The 17,507-nt window shown below is 45.1% G+C and overlaps 1 protein-coding gene across 2 annotated transcripts in view; it reads right to left on the reverse strand.

The window, feature by feature from the left end:
• RSPH14 (radial spoke head 14 homolog) overlaps nucleotides 1–11,786 on the reverse strand; it is a 122,497-nt gene extending 110,711 nt beyond the window's left edge. The window contains exons 1-2 of one of the 2 annotated variants that reach the window (XM_051973181.1): nucleotides 11,047–11,786; nucleotides 9,823–10,065 (exon numbers count right to left, since the gene is read on the reverse strand). In XM_051973181.1, the coding sequence (XP_051829141.1) occupies nucleotides 9,823–10,021 (199 nt within the window). In that variant the 5' untranslated portion in view covers nucleotides 10,022–10,065; nucleotides 11,047–11,786. Of the gene's footprint in view, nucleotides 1–9,822 lie in introns of both variants that reach the window. The other variant, XM_051973183.1, reaches the window with a different exon arrangement.
• Between the last annotated feature and the right edge of the window lie 5,721 nt (nucleotides 11,787–17,507).

A 17,507-nucleotide genomic window follows, 5' to 3' on the forward strand; every position in this document is an offset into this window, starting at 1 on the left:
AGGCTGGGTGCTTGCTGAGCCTCTCAAGCTGACTCACAATCATTTAACCTAACAATTCACCGTGAAAACCTAAATGCTTAGTGATCAAATCATGCAATGGAAGGCTCCCTGAGCTGGTCCATCAACACAGACTCTACAGATGGCCAATCCACTCGCAAGAGAAATGAAGAGGAGAAAGAGAAAGCCAGAAAAGTGCTCCACTAACTATGTAGCCTTTTCAGTGACTCCAGGCTTCTCCCTAAAATAAAAACCTACAATACCAATATTCTTCCAAGAAAACATGTGGCTCCAAAATCAAAGAATACCGCCATCTCCAAAGACCCCAAGCTTCAGGTTGCCCAAAGAGCAATGGAAGGCCATAGGGTGGGAGTAGGTAGACTGCCACCTATAACCCAAAATAAGTCGTGTATGAGAAGAATCATAAAAGATATCATTCAGGGACACATAACCATGTAAAATATAAGAATGGTTTTCAAAAGACAAACTATAAAATATGAACGATCATTAGAAATTGAGTTCCAAATCCAACAGGAAAGGTAAATTAAAATTTGGAAAACAACAAAAACAGAATTAATATTGGAGAGGCTGCAGAAGGGCAGACTCACTAATATGCTATTGAGAGAGCTAGGAATTGGAAAAGAAATCAATTTAGAATGAAGATATTGGCGAAACGGTCAACTCAGCAATTCCATTACTAATCATACACTCCAAGAAGGTCAAGAACAGAATAGAAGCCCACTATATAGCAAAATATTTAGGAACACCCTTTAGTGGTGGCAAGAGAATTTATTTTGGGTGATAGGTCACAATGTACCTATTCCCACCCTCACCTTTCTTTGGGGTCTTTGGAGATGGTGCTATTCTTTGATTGTAGTCACAGCTTCATAGAGGAATATTAGAATTACAAATTTTAATTTTAGGAAAACACCTGGAATTACTGAAAGGGCTACACAGTTCCCCAAGTACATTCCAGCTTTCTCTTTCTTTTCTATTTGGTTACCAAAGATGGATCCAAGGATTAGGAGAATGGCTTTTAAAAAAACAACTCAAAACCTATGATATATAAAATGTAAAGAAATTCTGCAAATAACACATGTGGCCTGTGCGGAATTCAGAAAAACATGGGAAAATCTGTATGAACTGAGGAGTAAAATAAGGAGACCCAAAGGAATAATGTACACCATTAAATATAACAATGCAAACGTTTTCATTTACTGAAAGGAAGCCTCACCCGCTACTCACTGCAGAAGGGGGAGGTTACCGGGCAAAATGGGACATACACTGTCAGGCAGTCTCCTCCAGCAGTCTGACAATCTCAACCACTCTCAGTCTGAGTCTTAGTGCAGGAGCAGGAGGAAGGAGGGCCACCAGGAGGATGGTCAAAGGTGGAGTGTCTCATTTCCAGTGCTTTTCAGCCCTTAAATACCCTGTTACAATTACATCATTACAGCACACTGAGCATGTGTGAACTAGAGAACGATGACATCACCGTGCTAACTTCTAAGTATCTATGGGAACTGGAGAACCATGACATCAACATGATAAGTACTAAGTATATATGGGAATTAGAGAACCATGACATCATCATGCTGAGTTCTAAGTATCTATGGGAACTGGAGAACCATTTCATCATCATGCTGAGTTCTAAGTATATAAGAGAACTAGAGAACCATGATATCACCATGCTGAGTACTAAGTATATATGGGAACTAGAGAACCATTTCATCATTATGCTGAGTTCTAAGTATATAAGAGAACTAGAGAACCATGATATCACCATGCTGAGTACTAAGTATATATGGGAACTAGAGAACCATGACATCAACATGCTAAGAACTAAGTATATATGGGAACTAGAGAACTATGACAAGACCATGCTGAGTTCTAAGTATATATAGGAACTAGAGAACCATGACATCACCATAATGAGTAATAAGTATATATGGGAATTAGAGAACCATTTCATCACCTTGCTGAGTATTAATTATCTAGGGGAACTGGAGAACCATTTCATCATCATGCTGAGTACTAAGTAATATGGGAACTAGGGAACCGTGACATCACCATGCTAAGTATTAAGTATGTATGGGAACTAGAGAACCATGATATCACCACGCTAAGCACTAAGTATATATGGGAACTAGAGAACCAGGACATCACCATGCTGAGTACTAAGTATATATGGGAACCAGAGAACCATGACATCAACATGATAAGTACTAAGTATATATGGGAACTAAAGAACCATGACATCACCATGCTAAATACTAAATATATATGGGAACTAGAAGACTATGACATCACCACGCTAAGTACTAAGTATATATGGGAAATAGAGAATCATGACAGCACCATGCTGAGTACAAAGTATATATGGGAACTAGAGAACCATGACATCACCATGCTGAGTACTAAGTATATATGGGAACCAGAGAACCATTTCATCATCATGCTGAGTACTAAGTATATATGGGAACTAGAAAACCGTGATATCAACATGCTGAGTTCTAAGTATATATGGGAACCAGAGAACCATGACATCACTATGCTGAGTACGAAGTATATATGGGAACTAGAGAACCATGACATCACCATGCTGAGTACTAAGTATCTATGGGAACCAGAGAACCATGACATCACCATGCTGAGTACTAAGTATATATGGGACTAGAGAACCATGACATCACCATGCTAACTACTAAGTATATATGGGAACTAGAGAACTATGACATCACCATGCTGAGTACTAAGTATATGTGGGACTAGAGAACCATGACATCACCTTGCTGAGTACTAAGTATATATGGGAACCAGAGAACCATGACATCACCATGCTGAGTACTAAGTATATATGGGAACCAGAGAACCATGACATCACCATGCTACGTACTTGAGTTCTAAGTATATAGGGGAAATAGAGAACCATGACATCACCACGTTAAGTACTAAGTATATATGGGAACTAGAGAACTATGACATCACCTTGCTGAGTACTAACTATATATGGGAACCAGAGAACCATGACATCACCATGCTGAGTACTAAGTATTTATGGGAACTAGAGAACCATGACATCACCATGCTGAGTACTAAGTGTATATGGGAATTAGAGAACGATGATATCACCACGCTGAGTATTAAGTATATATGGGAACTAGAGAACCATGACATCACCATGCTGAGTACTAAGTATATATGGGAACTAGAGAACCATGACATCACCATGCTGAGTACTAAGTATCTATGGGAACCAGAGAACCATGACATCACCATGCTGAGTACTAAGTATCTATGGGAACTAGAGAACTATGACATCACCATGCTGAGTACTAACTATATATGGGAACCAGAGAACCATGACATCACCATGCTGAGTACTAACTATATATGGGAACCAGAGAACCATGACATCACCATGCTGAGTACTAAGTATCTATGGGAACTAGAGAACCATGACATCACCATGCTGAATACTAAGTGTATATGGGAATTAGAGAACCATGATATCACCACGCTGAGTATTAAGTATATATGGGAACTAGAGAACTATGACATCACCATGCTGAGTACTAAGTATATATGGAAACTAGAGAACTATGACATCACCATGCTGAGTACTAAGTGTATATGGGAATTAGAGAACCATGATATCACCACGCTGAGTACTAAGTATATATGGGAACTAGAGAACCATGACATCACCATGCTGAGTACTAAGTATTTATGGGAACTAGAGAACCATGACATCACCACGTTAAGTACTAAGTATATATGGGAACTAGAGAACTATGACATCACCATGCTGAGTACTAAGTATATATGGGAACCAGAGAACCATGACATCACCATGCTGAGTACTAAGTATATATGGGACTAGAGAACCATGACATCACCATGCTAAGTACTAATTATCTAGGGGAACTGGAGAACCATTTCATCATCATGCCGAGTACTAAGTAATATGGGAACTAGGGAACCATGACATCACCACACTGAGTACTAAGTGTATATGGGAAATAGAGAACCATGATATCACCACGCTAAGTACTAAGTATATATGGGAACTAGAGAACCATGACATCACCACGCTAAGTATTAAGTATATATGGGAACTAGAGAACTATGACATCACCATGCTGAGTACTAAGTATATGTGGGACTAGAGAACCATGACATCACCATGCTAAGTACTAAGTATATATGGGAACCAGAGAACCATGACATCACCATGCTACGTACTTGAGTTCTAAGTATATAGGGGAAATAGAGAACCATGACATCACCATGCTAACTACTAAGTATATATGGGAACTAGAGAACTATGACATCACCATGCTGAGTACTAAGTATATGTGGGACTAGAGAACCATGACATCACCTTGCTGAGTACTAAGTATATGTGGGAACCAGAGAACCATGACATCACCATGCTACGTACTTGAGTTCTAAGTATATAGGGGAAATAGAGAACCATGACATCACCACGCTAAGTACTAAGTATATATGGGAACTAGAGAACTATGACATCACCTTGCTGAGTACTAACTATATATGGGAACCAGAGAACCATGACATCACCATGCTGAGTACTAAGTATCTATGAGAACTAGAGAACCATGACATCACCATGCTGAATACTAAGTGTATATGGGAATTAGAGAACCATGATATCACCACACTGAGTATTAAGTATATATGGGAACTAGAGAACTATGACATCACCATGCTGAGTACTAAGTGTATATGGGAATTAGAGAACCATGATATCACCACGCTGAGTATTAAGTATATATGGGAACTAGAGAACCATGACATCACCATGCTGAGTACTAAGTATATATGGGAACTAGAGAACCATGACATCACCATGCTGAGTACTAAGTATATATGGGAACCAGAGAACCATGACATCACCATGCTGAGTACTAAGTATATATGGGACTAGAGAACCATGACATCACCATGCTGAGTACTAAGTATCTATGGGAACTAGAGAACTATGACATCACCACGCTGAGTACTAAGTATATATGGGAACTAGAGAACTATGACATCACCATGCTGAGTACTAAGTATCTATGGGAACTAGAGAACCATGACATCACCATGCTGAATACTAAGTGTATATGGGAACTAGAGAACTATGACATCACCATGCTGAGTTCTAAGTATATATGGGAACTAGAGAACTATGACATCACCATGCTGAGTATTAAGTATATATGGGAACCAGAGAACCATGACATCACCTTGCTGAGTACTAAGTATATATGGGAACTAGAGAACTATGACATCACCATGCTGAGTATTAAGTATATATGGGAACCAGAGAACCATGACATCACCTTGCTGAGTACTAAGTATATATGGGAACTAGAGAACTATGACATCACCATGCTGAATACTAAGTGTATATGGGAATTAGAGAACCATGATATCACCACGCTGAGTATTAAGTATATATGGGAACTAGAGAACTATGACATCACCATGCTGAGTACTAAGTATATATGGAAACTAGAGAACTATGACATCACCACGCTGAGTACTAAGTGTATATGGGAACTAGAGAACCATGACATCACCATGCTGAGTACTAAGTATATATGGGAACTAGAGAACCATGACATCTCCATGCTGAGTACTAAGTATCTATGGGAACCAGAGAACCATGACATCACCATGCTGAGTACTAAGTATATATGGGACTAGAGAACCATGACATCACCATGCTGAGTACTAACTATATATGGGAACCAGAGAACCATGACATCACCATGCTGAGTACTAAGTATCTATGGGAACTAGAGAACCATGACATCACCATGCTAAATATTAAGTATATATGGGAACCAGAGAACTATGACATCACCACCCTGAGTACTAACTATATATGGGAACTAGAGAACCATGACATCACCATGCTAAGTACTAAGTATATATGGGAACCAGAGAACCATGACATCACCATGCTGAGTACTAAGTATATATGGGAACCAGACAACCATGACATCACCATGCTATGTACTTGAGTTCTAAGTATATAGGGGAAATAGAGAACTATGACATCACCATGCTAACTACTAAGTATTTATGGGAACTAGAGAACTATGACATCACCTTGCTAAGTACTAAGTATATATGGGAACTAGAGAACTATGACATCACCATGCTGAGTACTAAGTATCTATCGGAACTAGAGAACTATGACATCACCTTGCTGAGTACTAACTATATATGGGAACCAGAGAACCATGACATCACCATGCTGAGTACTAAGTATATATGGGAACCAGAGAACCATAACATCACCATGCTGAGTACTAAGTATATATGGGACTAGAGAACCATGACATCACCATGCTGAGTACTAACTATATATGGGAACCAGAGAACCATGACATCACCATGCTGAGTACTAAGTATATATGGGACTAGAGAACCATGACATCATCATGCTAAGTACTAAGTATATATGGGAACCAGAGAACCATAATATCACCATGCTGAGTACTAAGTATATATGGGAACTAGAGAATCATGACATCACCATGCTAAGTACTAAGTATATATGGGAACCAGAGAACCATGACATCACCATACTGAGTACTAAATATGGGAACTAGAAAACCATGACATCACCATGCTGAGTACTAAGTATATATGGGAACTAGAGAGCCATGACATCACCATGCTAAATAATAAATATATATGAGAACCAGAGAACCATGGCATCACCATGCTGAGTACTAAGTATGGGAACTAGAAAACCATGACATCACCATGCTAAATATTAAGTATATATGGGAACCAGAGAACTATGACATCACCACCCTGAGTACTAACTATATATGGGAACTAGAGAACCATGACATCACCATGCTAAGTACTAAGTATATATGGGAACCAGAGAACCATGACATCACCATGCTGAGTACTAAGTATATATGGGAACCAGACAACCATGACATCACCATGCTATGTACTTGAGTTCTAAGTATATAGGGGAAATAGAGAACTATGACATCACCATGCTAACTACTAAGTATTTATGGGAACTAGAGAACTATGACATCACCTTGCTAAGTACTAAGTATATATGGGAACTAGAGAACTATGACATCACCATGCTGAGTACTAAGTATCTATGGGAACTAGAGAACTATGACATCACCATGCTGAGTACTAACTATATATGGGAACCACAGAACCATGACATCACCATGCTGAGTACTAAGTATATATGGGAACTAGAGAACCATGACATCACCATGCTGAGTACTAAGTATATATGGGAACTGGAGAACCATGACATCACCATACTGAGTACTAAATATGGGAACTAGAAAACCATGACATCACCATGCTGAGTACTAAGTGTATATGGGAACCAGAGAACCATGACATCACCATGCTGAGTACTAAGTGTATATGGGAACTAGAGAGCCATCATCTCATCAATCCCACTGAGTTCACACCTTGTTCTAAGTATCCTTGTTTCAAGTAGACTTCTCCAGAGTTTCGGTCCCCTACAGAATCCTTTATTCCCAGGGAGCTTGCCTTCTTAATGGCTTTTTGCCATATGATTTAAAGACAAGAGGCATCAATCAAACTTTTTAAAAGAGAGCAGTGTGCTCAGAATGAGGGCTGGGCTGAGCCAGGAGTCAAATCGAGGGGCTGAGCAGGCTGCTGAGGAGCCTTGGGGAGAACTGCTGCACACCAAGTGTTACTCAGGCCCAGGCAGGGAGGCCTCCTGTTCACGAGGTCTCCACTGAAAGGCCAGACTTGTAGGAATGAAGAACCTAGCTGGAGAGATGTTTCACATGCAGTACAGACCCACTAATGCCTCGGTAAAGAGTCCGTGAAAAATCCGTTACCCCAAAGCTAAGCTGAGCCCCAACTTGGATTGCCACTTTAGAGGTGAAAAAACCGGGGCTGTGAAAGATAACGTCATTTTCCCAGTCCTACAGCTCAGAAGTATTTGGAGAGATTTGAACCCAAGCCCTGTGTTCTATTCCCTAGGCCACCTCACTGCCAAGTAACAAGATCTCATAAAAGGGTTTTAGTGGAAGAAACAGGCACATAAATATTAAGACACCAAATGAATTTGCCACGAACAGATGGGGGAAGGGGCCCAGAAGTGCCCGAGGCTTCGTCAGCCAATTCAGACCAGTCCAAGAAGAATAAATCACAAAGAGGGTTAAAGCTCCCCATTCTTCTGCCCTGCTGGAGCTGGGGAGAACAAGAAGCCTTCAAAGGGCAGCCCCCCTCAATTTCCTAAAAGCCCGACTTGGGGGAGAAATGTGGGCTCCCCCTAAACCAATATGGCGGGTGCTGTGAATATGAAGAAGCTGCACAATGAACAAACTCATTTGGAGACATCCTCAGGGACTCGAGGCTGGCCTGTGGGAGCAGGTGGGGGGGCCTCTGAGAGATGGGGAGGGGCTTCTGGAATGGTGCAGACCCTAAGAGCAGGCGATTGTTTCTTAACTAAAATCAGTGCTTCACAAACTCCTGATCATTATAGCCTCGATCATGGCTTACCTGGGCTCTTGCCTTTGCTTTCCAACTGGGGACCCCTAATCTCTCCACCACCCACACAGCTCATGCCCCCTCCCGCCCCAAGCTTGAGATCATGGGACCTGATGAACAGGGCCAGAACGCCTTCATGCAAGCGCTTCCTTCCAAGGCCGGGAGCCGCTCCCTGGAGGTCCCAAAGGGCTTGGTGAAGGGCCGGCCTGAAGATACAGCCTAGTTCTGAGGCTCTGACCTGGAGGGACCTCAGTTTATGTGACAGTGACCTGGGCATTTTATCTAAGTTCATACAGAGGAGCCCAAAGTCTGCCCAGCTACATCTTCATCTGAGGCTGTACTAGAACAGACTCTCCAGGCCAAGAACAAGAAGGTGGATCCTTCCCTCTATTCTCTCAGCTGCTGCCTCTGGACTCGGGCAGTCAGTCGAGAGCCACCTTGGCAGAGGGACAAGCTGGAAGTCTGCCCAGGTGCAAACAACAGCGCTGGGGGCCTGGATGAGAAACTGGGGCAGTTTGACTTCTGGGGTCACAATCTTCAGGCTTCTGAAAGATGCCCCAGCAGAGGCTGGTGTATGTGGAGACACTGGGAGGAGGCAGGACGAAGGAACAGAGCTGTCCCACCCGGGCTACCCGGGAAGGCAGGGACATCCAGCAGCAGCTGGATGGGCGGCTGTCAGAGCTCCGGGGGGACCCCCACCTCATCCCTCCCGGGCAGCTATCAGAGCTCCGGAAGGACTCCCACCTCATCCCCTGCAAGCTGGATGGGCAGCTGTCAGAGCTCCGGGAGAATCCCCTCCCCGTCCCTCCCCGGCAGCTATCAGAACTCTGGGAGGACTCCCACCTTATCCCTCCCAGGCAGCTGTCAGAGCTCCGGGGGGACCCCCACCTCATCTCTCCCAGGCATCTATCAGAGCTCTGGAAGGACCCCCACCTCATCCCCGGCAAGCTGGATGGGTGGTTATAAGAGCTCCAGGAGAATCCCCTCCCCGTCCCTCCCCGGCAGCTATCGGGGCTCCAGGGACCCCCACCTCGTCCCTCCCTGGCAGCTATCAGAACTCTGGGAGGACTCCCACCTTATCCCTCCCAGGCAGCTGTCAGAGCTCCGGGGGGACCCCCATCTCATCCCCGGCAAGCTGGATGGGTGGTTATAAGAGCTCCAGGAGAATCCCCTCCCCGTCCCTCCCCGGCAGCTGTCAGAGCTCCGGGGGACCCCCATTCTGTCCCTCCCGGCTCGCTGGGAGCTGTCACGGCTGCCAGCCGGCTGACCGCCGGTATCCGGACCACCTACCTAAGCGGATAGCTTCGTACACGTGCTCGGGGTCGTGCACCAGGTCACACAGGGCCATGAGGGCCTTCTTCCGAGTCAGCAGCTCCTCAGACTGGAGCTCCTCATTCAGCTTGGGCAGAGCCCGGTTCCCATAGGCAATGGGAATTTTGGTAGGGTCAATGTCCGGAGGCAGGTACTGAGAAATCCGAGGGGTCGCCATCCCTCCAGGCGAGAAGTGGGAAGGAATCCTCCCTTCAGGAAGCACTGCCAAGAAAACAACCGGAAAACCGTGACTCGAGCACTGGCCATCCTGAAGGCAGCTCTGAGACGGAACCGAGAAAGAACCTGGCACTGGGAGTCACAGGGTAGGGGTTCAAGTGCTGCCTTTTACAATTAGCCGGCAACCTCGGCCCAATCCCTCCCTTATTATGAGCCCTGTTTTCAGAAAAAGTTAGTTTGGCGAGTTATTCTGGACAGAGCTAAGCCCCTGCTGTCTCCCCCTTCAGAACATAAGCTTCAGTCCCTCTGCCTGGCTCACGGGAGGGGGTGAGGGGCTCTAACAGTGCTTATGGAGCAGTTCAGACGGTTACCCAAGAGTCTTACACGGGATATGGCGGCCATGGCCCCCCCAGCCTGGGGAGACGGGCTTCCTCCGTGGCTCCAAAGGGGGGGCCCCAATTGTGGTCGCAGACTTGTCTGAGGGGCCTGGGCCTGTCACGCTGGCGGAGGGGGGAGGGGGGCTCTGCTCCAAGCCTTTGACTTACAGAGCCAGGAAGAACTGAAGGTACAGATGGGGAAACTGAGGCTCCGCAGCCCAGGCCTTGCCCAGGGTCCCCCCCACCGGAGCCCCTCGGGGCAGATCCTGTGGATGCAATCTGTGACCTGGCCAGTCCCACAACTAACACGCGGCGGGGGGAGGGGGAGTGCCTCCACTGCACAGATGCCTGTTTCCCTCCCTGTAAAAGGAGGGGGTGGGACTCCATGTTCCTTCGCTCTAGTGCGGCATCCTGGGCTCTCGGGGCAGGGTGACCTGGGGCAAGCGCCTCGCCCTCAGTTTCCCCACCAGTGAAATGGAGAGGCTTGAACCTCAAACTCTACACCCACGACCCGCTGCCAGGCGCATTCGAGCCTCTGCCTCCTGCGTCCGGGGCCTCAGTCTCCCCGTCGACAAAATGGGGCGGGCGCGTCCCCGGCCGCTGCTCCTGTGAACTCCAGAGTTCCGAGCGGCCGCTGCCTCAGCCTCACCTGGGTCAGGGACGAGGAACCTCACCAAACCAGCCTCGCTAAGACTGAGTGAGCCCTCTGAGGTACAGTTGCTAAGGCAACCGCGAAAACTTCCGGCTCTGGACCCAGGATTCCCAGGAAGTGCGCCCCTCGAATCCCGCCTCCGTCCCGCGTCGCCTAGCAACGCACAACACGCGCCCCTGAAGCGGCTACCCAAGGCGGGACACGCGCGCGCTTACGGAGCAGGCGCAAAGCCCGAGCGCCCTCCCTTTCTCTCTCCTCCCCTTCATGGAGCCGTGCGCTCCCACTGAGCAGGCGCAAATGCAGGCTCCCGCCTCCACTAACCCCGCCCCCAGCAGTCCTACACCGCCCATTGAGCAGGCGCCAATATAGGCCCCCTCTTCTTTACCAATCTCTGCTCTAATCCCGCCCCCAGCAGAACTCTTCTGGCGTCCCGACCCACTGAGCAGGCGCAGGGCCGGGCCCCTCCCCTTCATCAACCCCAGCACGTGCGGCCACGGGGAAGGACCCGCGCCCTCCGTCCCACTGCCTTTGCCTCCGCCCGAGAAAGGAGGAGCGTAGCGGGACCAGGCCCGACGTGGCCGAGGCTGGCAGTCCCTAGTCTGGGGCCGAGGGCCCGGGCCCCTGATGGGGAGTCAGTGAGGCCGGCCAATGGGTAAAGCCCGTGAGCCTCAGCGTCCCATCTCCATGTAAGGGTGGGCTAGAGCCCCGCCCCCCTCCCTTCCCCCCCCCCCCCCTTCCCCCCCCCCGCCCCGTTATTCCCCATTTGTTCCGTACCTGGTCTGCGCGTGTCTGTTCGCTTGCCGTCTCCCCGTTAGAGCGTACGCTCCTTGAGGGCAGTTCGGCATCCTGGGCTCTGTTCTTTCTGTATCCCAAGGGCTTTGTAACAGCACAGAGCAGAGCCCCGAAAGTGTTTACTGATTGACGGCCTGGTGTAGACCCGCTGAAAACAATTTTTTGATCGAATCATCCGATCAGAGCGGAGAGTGCGCGCGGCACCTGTAGCCCTTGCATGAATCAAAGCCGGGGACGGTCAAAGGGGAAGCTGTTTCGGAAGCGGGAGAGAGGAGGGGGACTGCGAGCTTCTGGATCGGAGAGCAGAGGGAGGCTGGGACGGGACAGAGGAGGGGGGCGGGGAGGGAAGGGAAGGGGGCAATCCCACGAAGAGGTCAGAGCTCTTCCCTCCCAATGGCACCTGGCCAGAGACACCGTAATCTGCCGTTTCCCTTCGCAGACGTGTTCAGTAACAGTCGCAAAGAAGTCAGATTAAGACAAAGATAAATGTAAAGTTAGACAAAGTCCACCTTCACTCCAGGTGCTGGGAACTTTCCTAACTGGGGGCTTGGAAAAATTGTGACTGAACTTTTCCTTTAAAATAAATATTTTTTATTTAAAAATTAAAAAAAAAAAACTTTTTCTTTAAAAATAAACCCTAAAGGGCAGCTAGATGGCGCCGTGGATAGTGTCGGTCCTGAAGTCAGGAGTTCAAATGTGACCTCAGACACTTAACACTTCCTGTCTGTGTGATCCTGGGCAAGTCACTTAACCCATTGCCTCAGCAAAAATAAATAAATCCCAAAGACAAAAGAAAAGGAACAAGCGACCTTCGGGATCATTATATTACACTACAGATCTAAAATGAGATAATTATAGTAATTATAGGCAGCTGGGTAATGCAACGATAGAGCACTGGGCCTGGAGTCAAGAAGATCTGAGTTCATATCCAGCCCTGGGCAAGCCACTTAACTTCTGTTTGCCTCAGTTTCCTCAACTGTAAAATGGGAATAATAGCTCCTTTCACAAGACTATTGTGAGGATGAAATGAGGTATTTCCAAAAAGTGCTTGGAATATAGGAGGTGCTATATAAATGTGTGTTCTCTACCCTCCTCCTCATAGGGTGTCACATATAAAATAAACTAGGAGATCTCTAAGGTTCTTTCCACCTCTAACTTTCTAGTGGAATGTAAGCTCTTTGAGAACAGATGTTATTTTTCAGTCACGTCCATCTCTACATCTCTATCTGGAGTTTTTTGGCAATGATACGAGCTAGAGTGGTTTTCCATTTCCTTCTCCAGATCATTTTACAGATGAGAAAACTGAGGTAAATAGGACTTGCCCAGGTCACACCACTAGTAGATTTCTGAGACTGGATTTGAACTCACAAAGATGAGTCTTCTTGACTCCAGACCTGGCACTCTATGCACTATGACTCCAACTAGTGTCCTAGAAGAGTAGCTACTGCTTTGCATTTTGTCTTTATGTTGCCAAATAAGTTGTTAATAAATGCTTGTTGACACTGAGATGTCACATGATCCGTTTCTTATTTCTGTACCTTGGTAAACTCTCCCCATTCCTAGAATGCATTTCCTCTTCACCTGTCTCTGAATCAAAGCTCAACTCAAATAAGTAAAATATAACTGGTCTGGCCGCTCAGACAGTGAGGCAACAGTGAGATTCCCCAAATGAAGGCACAAATAACCTGTAATTATTTCAAACAATGACTCAAAGGGGGAAAATGAGATAACAAGAAAGATTAGAACAAAAAAAGCAATTAAAATCAAAAGATTTAAAAATAGAAGTGAAATGTATTTGCTATCAAAAAACAACTAACTTCAAAAATGGATCAGGAAGCAATGAGAATTATTGAAATACTTGAAAGTGATGATTTAAAATGTTTTGGACATTGTATTTCAAGATATCATGAATGAAATCTGCCCAGAGCTGTTCAAGTCACAGGACAAAGTAAAATTTGAAAAAAATCCAGAGTAATTCCTGAAAAAAAAATCCTGGGACTAACAAAACCAAAATTCAAAGCTCCCTCAAGAAAAGCTGTGCAAGTACCAAAGAATCATAGTCAGAATCACCTAAGTCCTGGCAACTTCTATAATAAACAAGAGGAGCTCTTGAAATACAACATTCCAAAAGGCAAAAGAAATAAGCTTATGATAAAAATGATTTTCCATTTGAAGCTGAGTATAATTCTATAGGGAGGAAATGGATTTTAATGGAATCGAGTACTTTTTAGCATTTCTGATAGAATGAGTAGAAACTTTGAAAAACAAAAATGAATACAAGAAACCTATTGTGGCAATTAGAAGGAGCCATTTGAAGACATGGCACTGACATTATGTTTGGTTGGTTGATTGTCCTTCATTCTTGAAGAGGACCAAAATGACAACATTTAGATATTAGAGTTAAGAGACAATGTGTCTAAAAAAATTAAAAAAAAAATAAAAGAGACAATGTGTCTAACTATGGCTGATCAGACCATTATGAGTTTGGAAGGCTCTACAACAGGTTGGGCACAAATAGTCCATGAAAATTTGGGGTAAATTTGTGCCTCTTGTTTAATTTAACTCCTGCAATTCTGCTTCCCTCATAGAACACAGCATCTTTTTTGTATGGACACACCATGCTGAGTGGTCCTTTGCCAGAGTCTCCCATGTCATGCAATTTATTCCAAAGTTTTTCATAAAGACCTCGAGGATTTTAAAGGCAGGAAAGGGACCTGTACGTGCACAAATGCTTGTGGCAGCCCTGTTTGTAGTGGCCAGAAACTGCAAACTAAGTGGATGCCCATCAATTAAAGAATGGCTAAGTAAATTGTGGTATATGAATATTATGGAATATTATTGTTTGGTAAGAAATGACCAACAGGAGGATTTCAGAGAGGCCTGGAGAGACTGACAGGAACTGATGCTGAGGGAAATGAGCAGGACCAGAAGATCATTATATACTTCAACAACAATACTATGTGATGATCTATTCTGATGGACGTGGCCCTCTTCAACAATGAGAAGAAACAAATCAGTTCCAATAGAGCAGTAATGAACTGAACCAGCTACACCCAGCGAAAGAACTCTGGGAGATGACTATGAACCACTACACAGAATTCCCAATCCCTCTATTTTTGTCCGCCTGCATTTTTGATTTCCTTCACAAGCTAATTGTACACTATTTCAGAGTCCGATTCTTTTTATACAGCAAAATAACTGTATGGATATGTATACATATATTGTATTTAACTTATACTTTAATGTATTTAACATGTATTGGTCAACCTGCCATCTGGGGGAAGGAGAGGAAAAGTTGGAACAAAAGGTTTTGCAATTGTCAATGCTATTACCCATGCATATATCTTGTAAATAAAAAGCTATAATAAACAAAAGAAAGAAAAAAAAAGAATAAACATAATAAAAAAAAAACAGACCTCGAGGATGTCCTTTATAATTGACCCTTCTCATGCCATGTGAGTGCTTTCCTTGCATGAGTTCTCCATAACACGATCTTTTAGACAAATACATGTTTGGTATCCAAACAACACAGCCAACCTATCAGTAGAGTTTGAATGCTTGGCAGTTCGGCTCAAGAAAGGACTTCATTGTCTGGCACTTTATTCTGCCGAGTTTTCTTCAGAATCTTCCTAAGACAATTCAGATAGAAGTGATTCCATTTCCTAGCATGGCGCTAGTAGACTGCCCAAGTTTTATAGGTATACCACAAAGCGATCAGCTCAAGAGCTCCTTCAGTTTGGTCAACTCCTCCATGAGTCAACAAATATTAAAATTAAATCAAAACAATGAAAAAATAGAAGAAAACTGTAAAGTATCTCATAGCAAAAACAGCTGACTTAGAAAACAAAGGAGAAAAAACTAAGAATTATTGGATAACATAAAATCCATGACCCAAAAAATTAATCTAGACATTATATTTCAAGGAATCTTAAAACTATCCAAATCTCTTAGAAGCACAGGCCAAAATGGAAATAGAATCCAGTGGTCACTGCCTGAAAGAAACCCCAAAACTAAACCCCCAGCAACATAATAGCCAAAGTTCAGAGCTTCAAGGTTAAAGGGAAAATATTGCAAGCAGCCAGAAAGAAAGAATTCAGGCACCAAAGAACCCCAAGCAGGATCACACACAATTTGCAGCCACTCCAAAGGAATGGAGAGTGAGAAATGATAGTCTAGAAGAAAGAATAGAGGCTGAAAAATTTACATCAAAACTGAGTATAAGCTCACAAGAAAGAAAGAAAACTTTAACAAAGCAGAAGATCTCCAAGCATTTCTGATGAAAATTTATTTAGCCAGAATTAAATAAGTATCTTGAAGTCAAAGCCATGCAAGGCAGTAAGTGTCCTTTTTTTGGAGATAAATATAGATTTGGCTGACTAGTGAAGAAAAATTCATTGACGGGGGCTCCCGAGCTCTAGGTCTGGGGATGCAGACCCATAATCCTTACAGATAATCCAGACTACAGAGTTTGAGAGGGAGATGCTATTTGTGTTTTTGAATCATATTCTTTGTGGGTTCCATAATAGAAGCTAGACTTCAAAGTCAAGGTACCTGTGTCCCCGTCCTGCCTCGGACACCTTCCCAACCGGGTGACTGAGCAAGGGCTTTGGTTTTCTCACCTCTGAAAGGGAACTAGCATTCCTTCGGTCTATCTGCTCCAGGCGATCATGGCAATGGCACTTTGGGAAATCCGAAAGGGTCAGAAATGAATGTGCTTCCCAGTTAGCCTGAAGGTTCCCAGAGCCCAGGGGTGGTGGTTGAATTTTCGTGGACTCCCCTCACCAAGATGGCAGCTGGGGTTAGACCCAGTCCTGCTTGGGGTCACCCAGACCCCCGGTGTCCCACCCAGGGAGAGCCCCAGCCTCTCAGTCCTGGACCAGCGGATTCAGCTTCCCATCCCGATCCAGACATGGCGAGAGCTGGGCTTAGGGCCCGGCTTGGCCAGCAGGAGGAGCCCCTGGACAGCTCTGGGCTGCTTGTAGCTCCAACTGCCTGAGCTGTCCCTTGCTCTTCCTGCCTCTCTGCATCCACAGCCTTGTCTCCCCACCATTCCCACAGCCCCATCATTCGCTTCAGGGGACTTGCGCTCCCACTCCTTTCCTGTAGACCGCTTCTCCCTTTCTCAGCCCACTCCCCATCCCTCCCATTTGGGGTCTTGAGCCTTTCATAAGCCTCTTATTCCCCCTCTGAGGCTGCAGTTCTGCCTTTGACATCTCATCCCCCTCTTCCAGGCCCCTGCCCCTTCCCCTTCCCTTCAGTTCCCATATCCCACCTCCCTCCCTCTTTTCTTCCATCTCTCCCCAAGCCTAAGCCTGCAGTCGTCCCTTTTTCTCCCTGCTTTGGGAGGAAGGACATGAACCTTGAAGAGGGGACCTACAGGAAAGAGGAGCCAGGAGCCAAGAAAAATGGAAATGGGGGTTCTCAGAGACAAAGACATTGGTTGGAAATGGCTAAAGAATAAAGGAAGACAGAGGCCCTGAAGAAAGAACTGGAACTACCATAAAAGGAAACCCTTCCTGATCTCTCTGTATCTCTCTCTGTCTCGTTTTCTTTTTTCTGTCTCTTTCTCTCTGTCTCTGTATTTCTTTCTATCTCTCTTTTTTCTGTCTCTCTGTATTACTCTCTCTCTGTCTCTCTGTATTTCTCTGTGTCTCTGTCGCTTTCCC

The sequence above is a fragment of the Antechinus flavipes genome, chromosome 1, assembly GCF_016432865.1.
Source record: "Antechinus flavipes isolate AdamAnt ecotype Samford, QLD, Australia chromosome 1, AdamAnt_v2, whole genome shotgun sequence".
NCBI classification, from domain to species: Eukaryota; Metazoa; Chordata; class Mammalia; order Dasyuromorphia; family Dasyuridae; genus Antechinus; species Antechinus flavipes.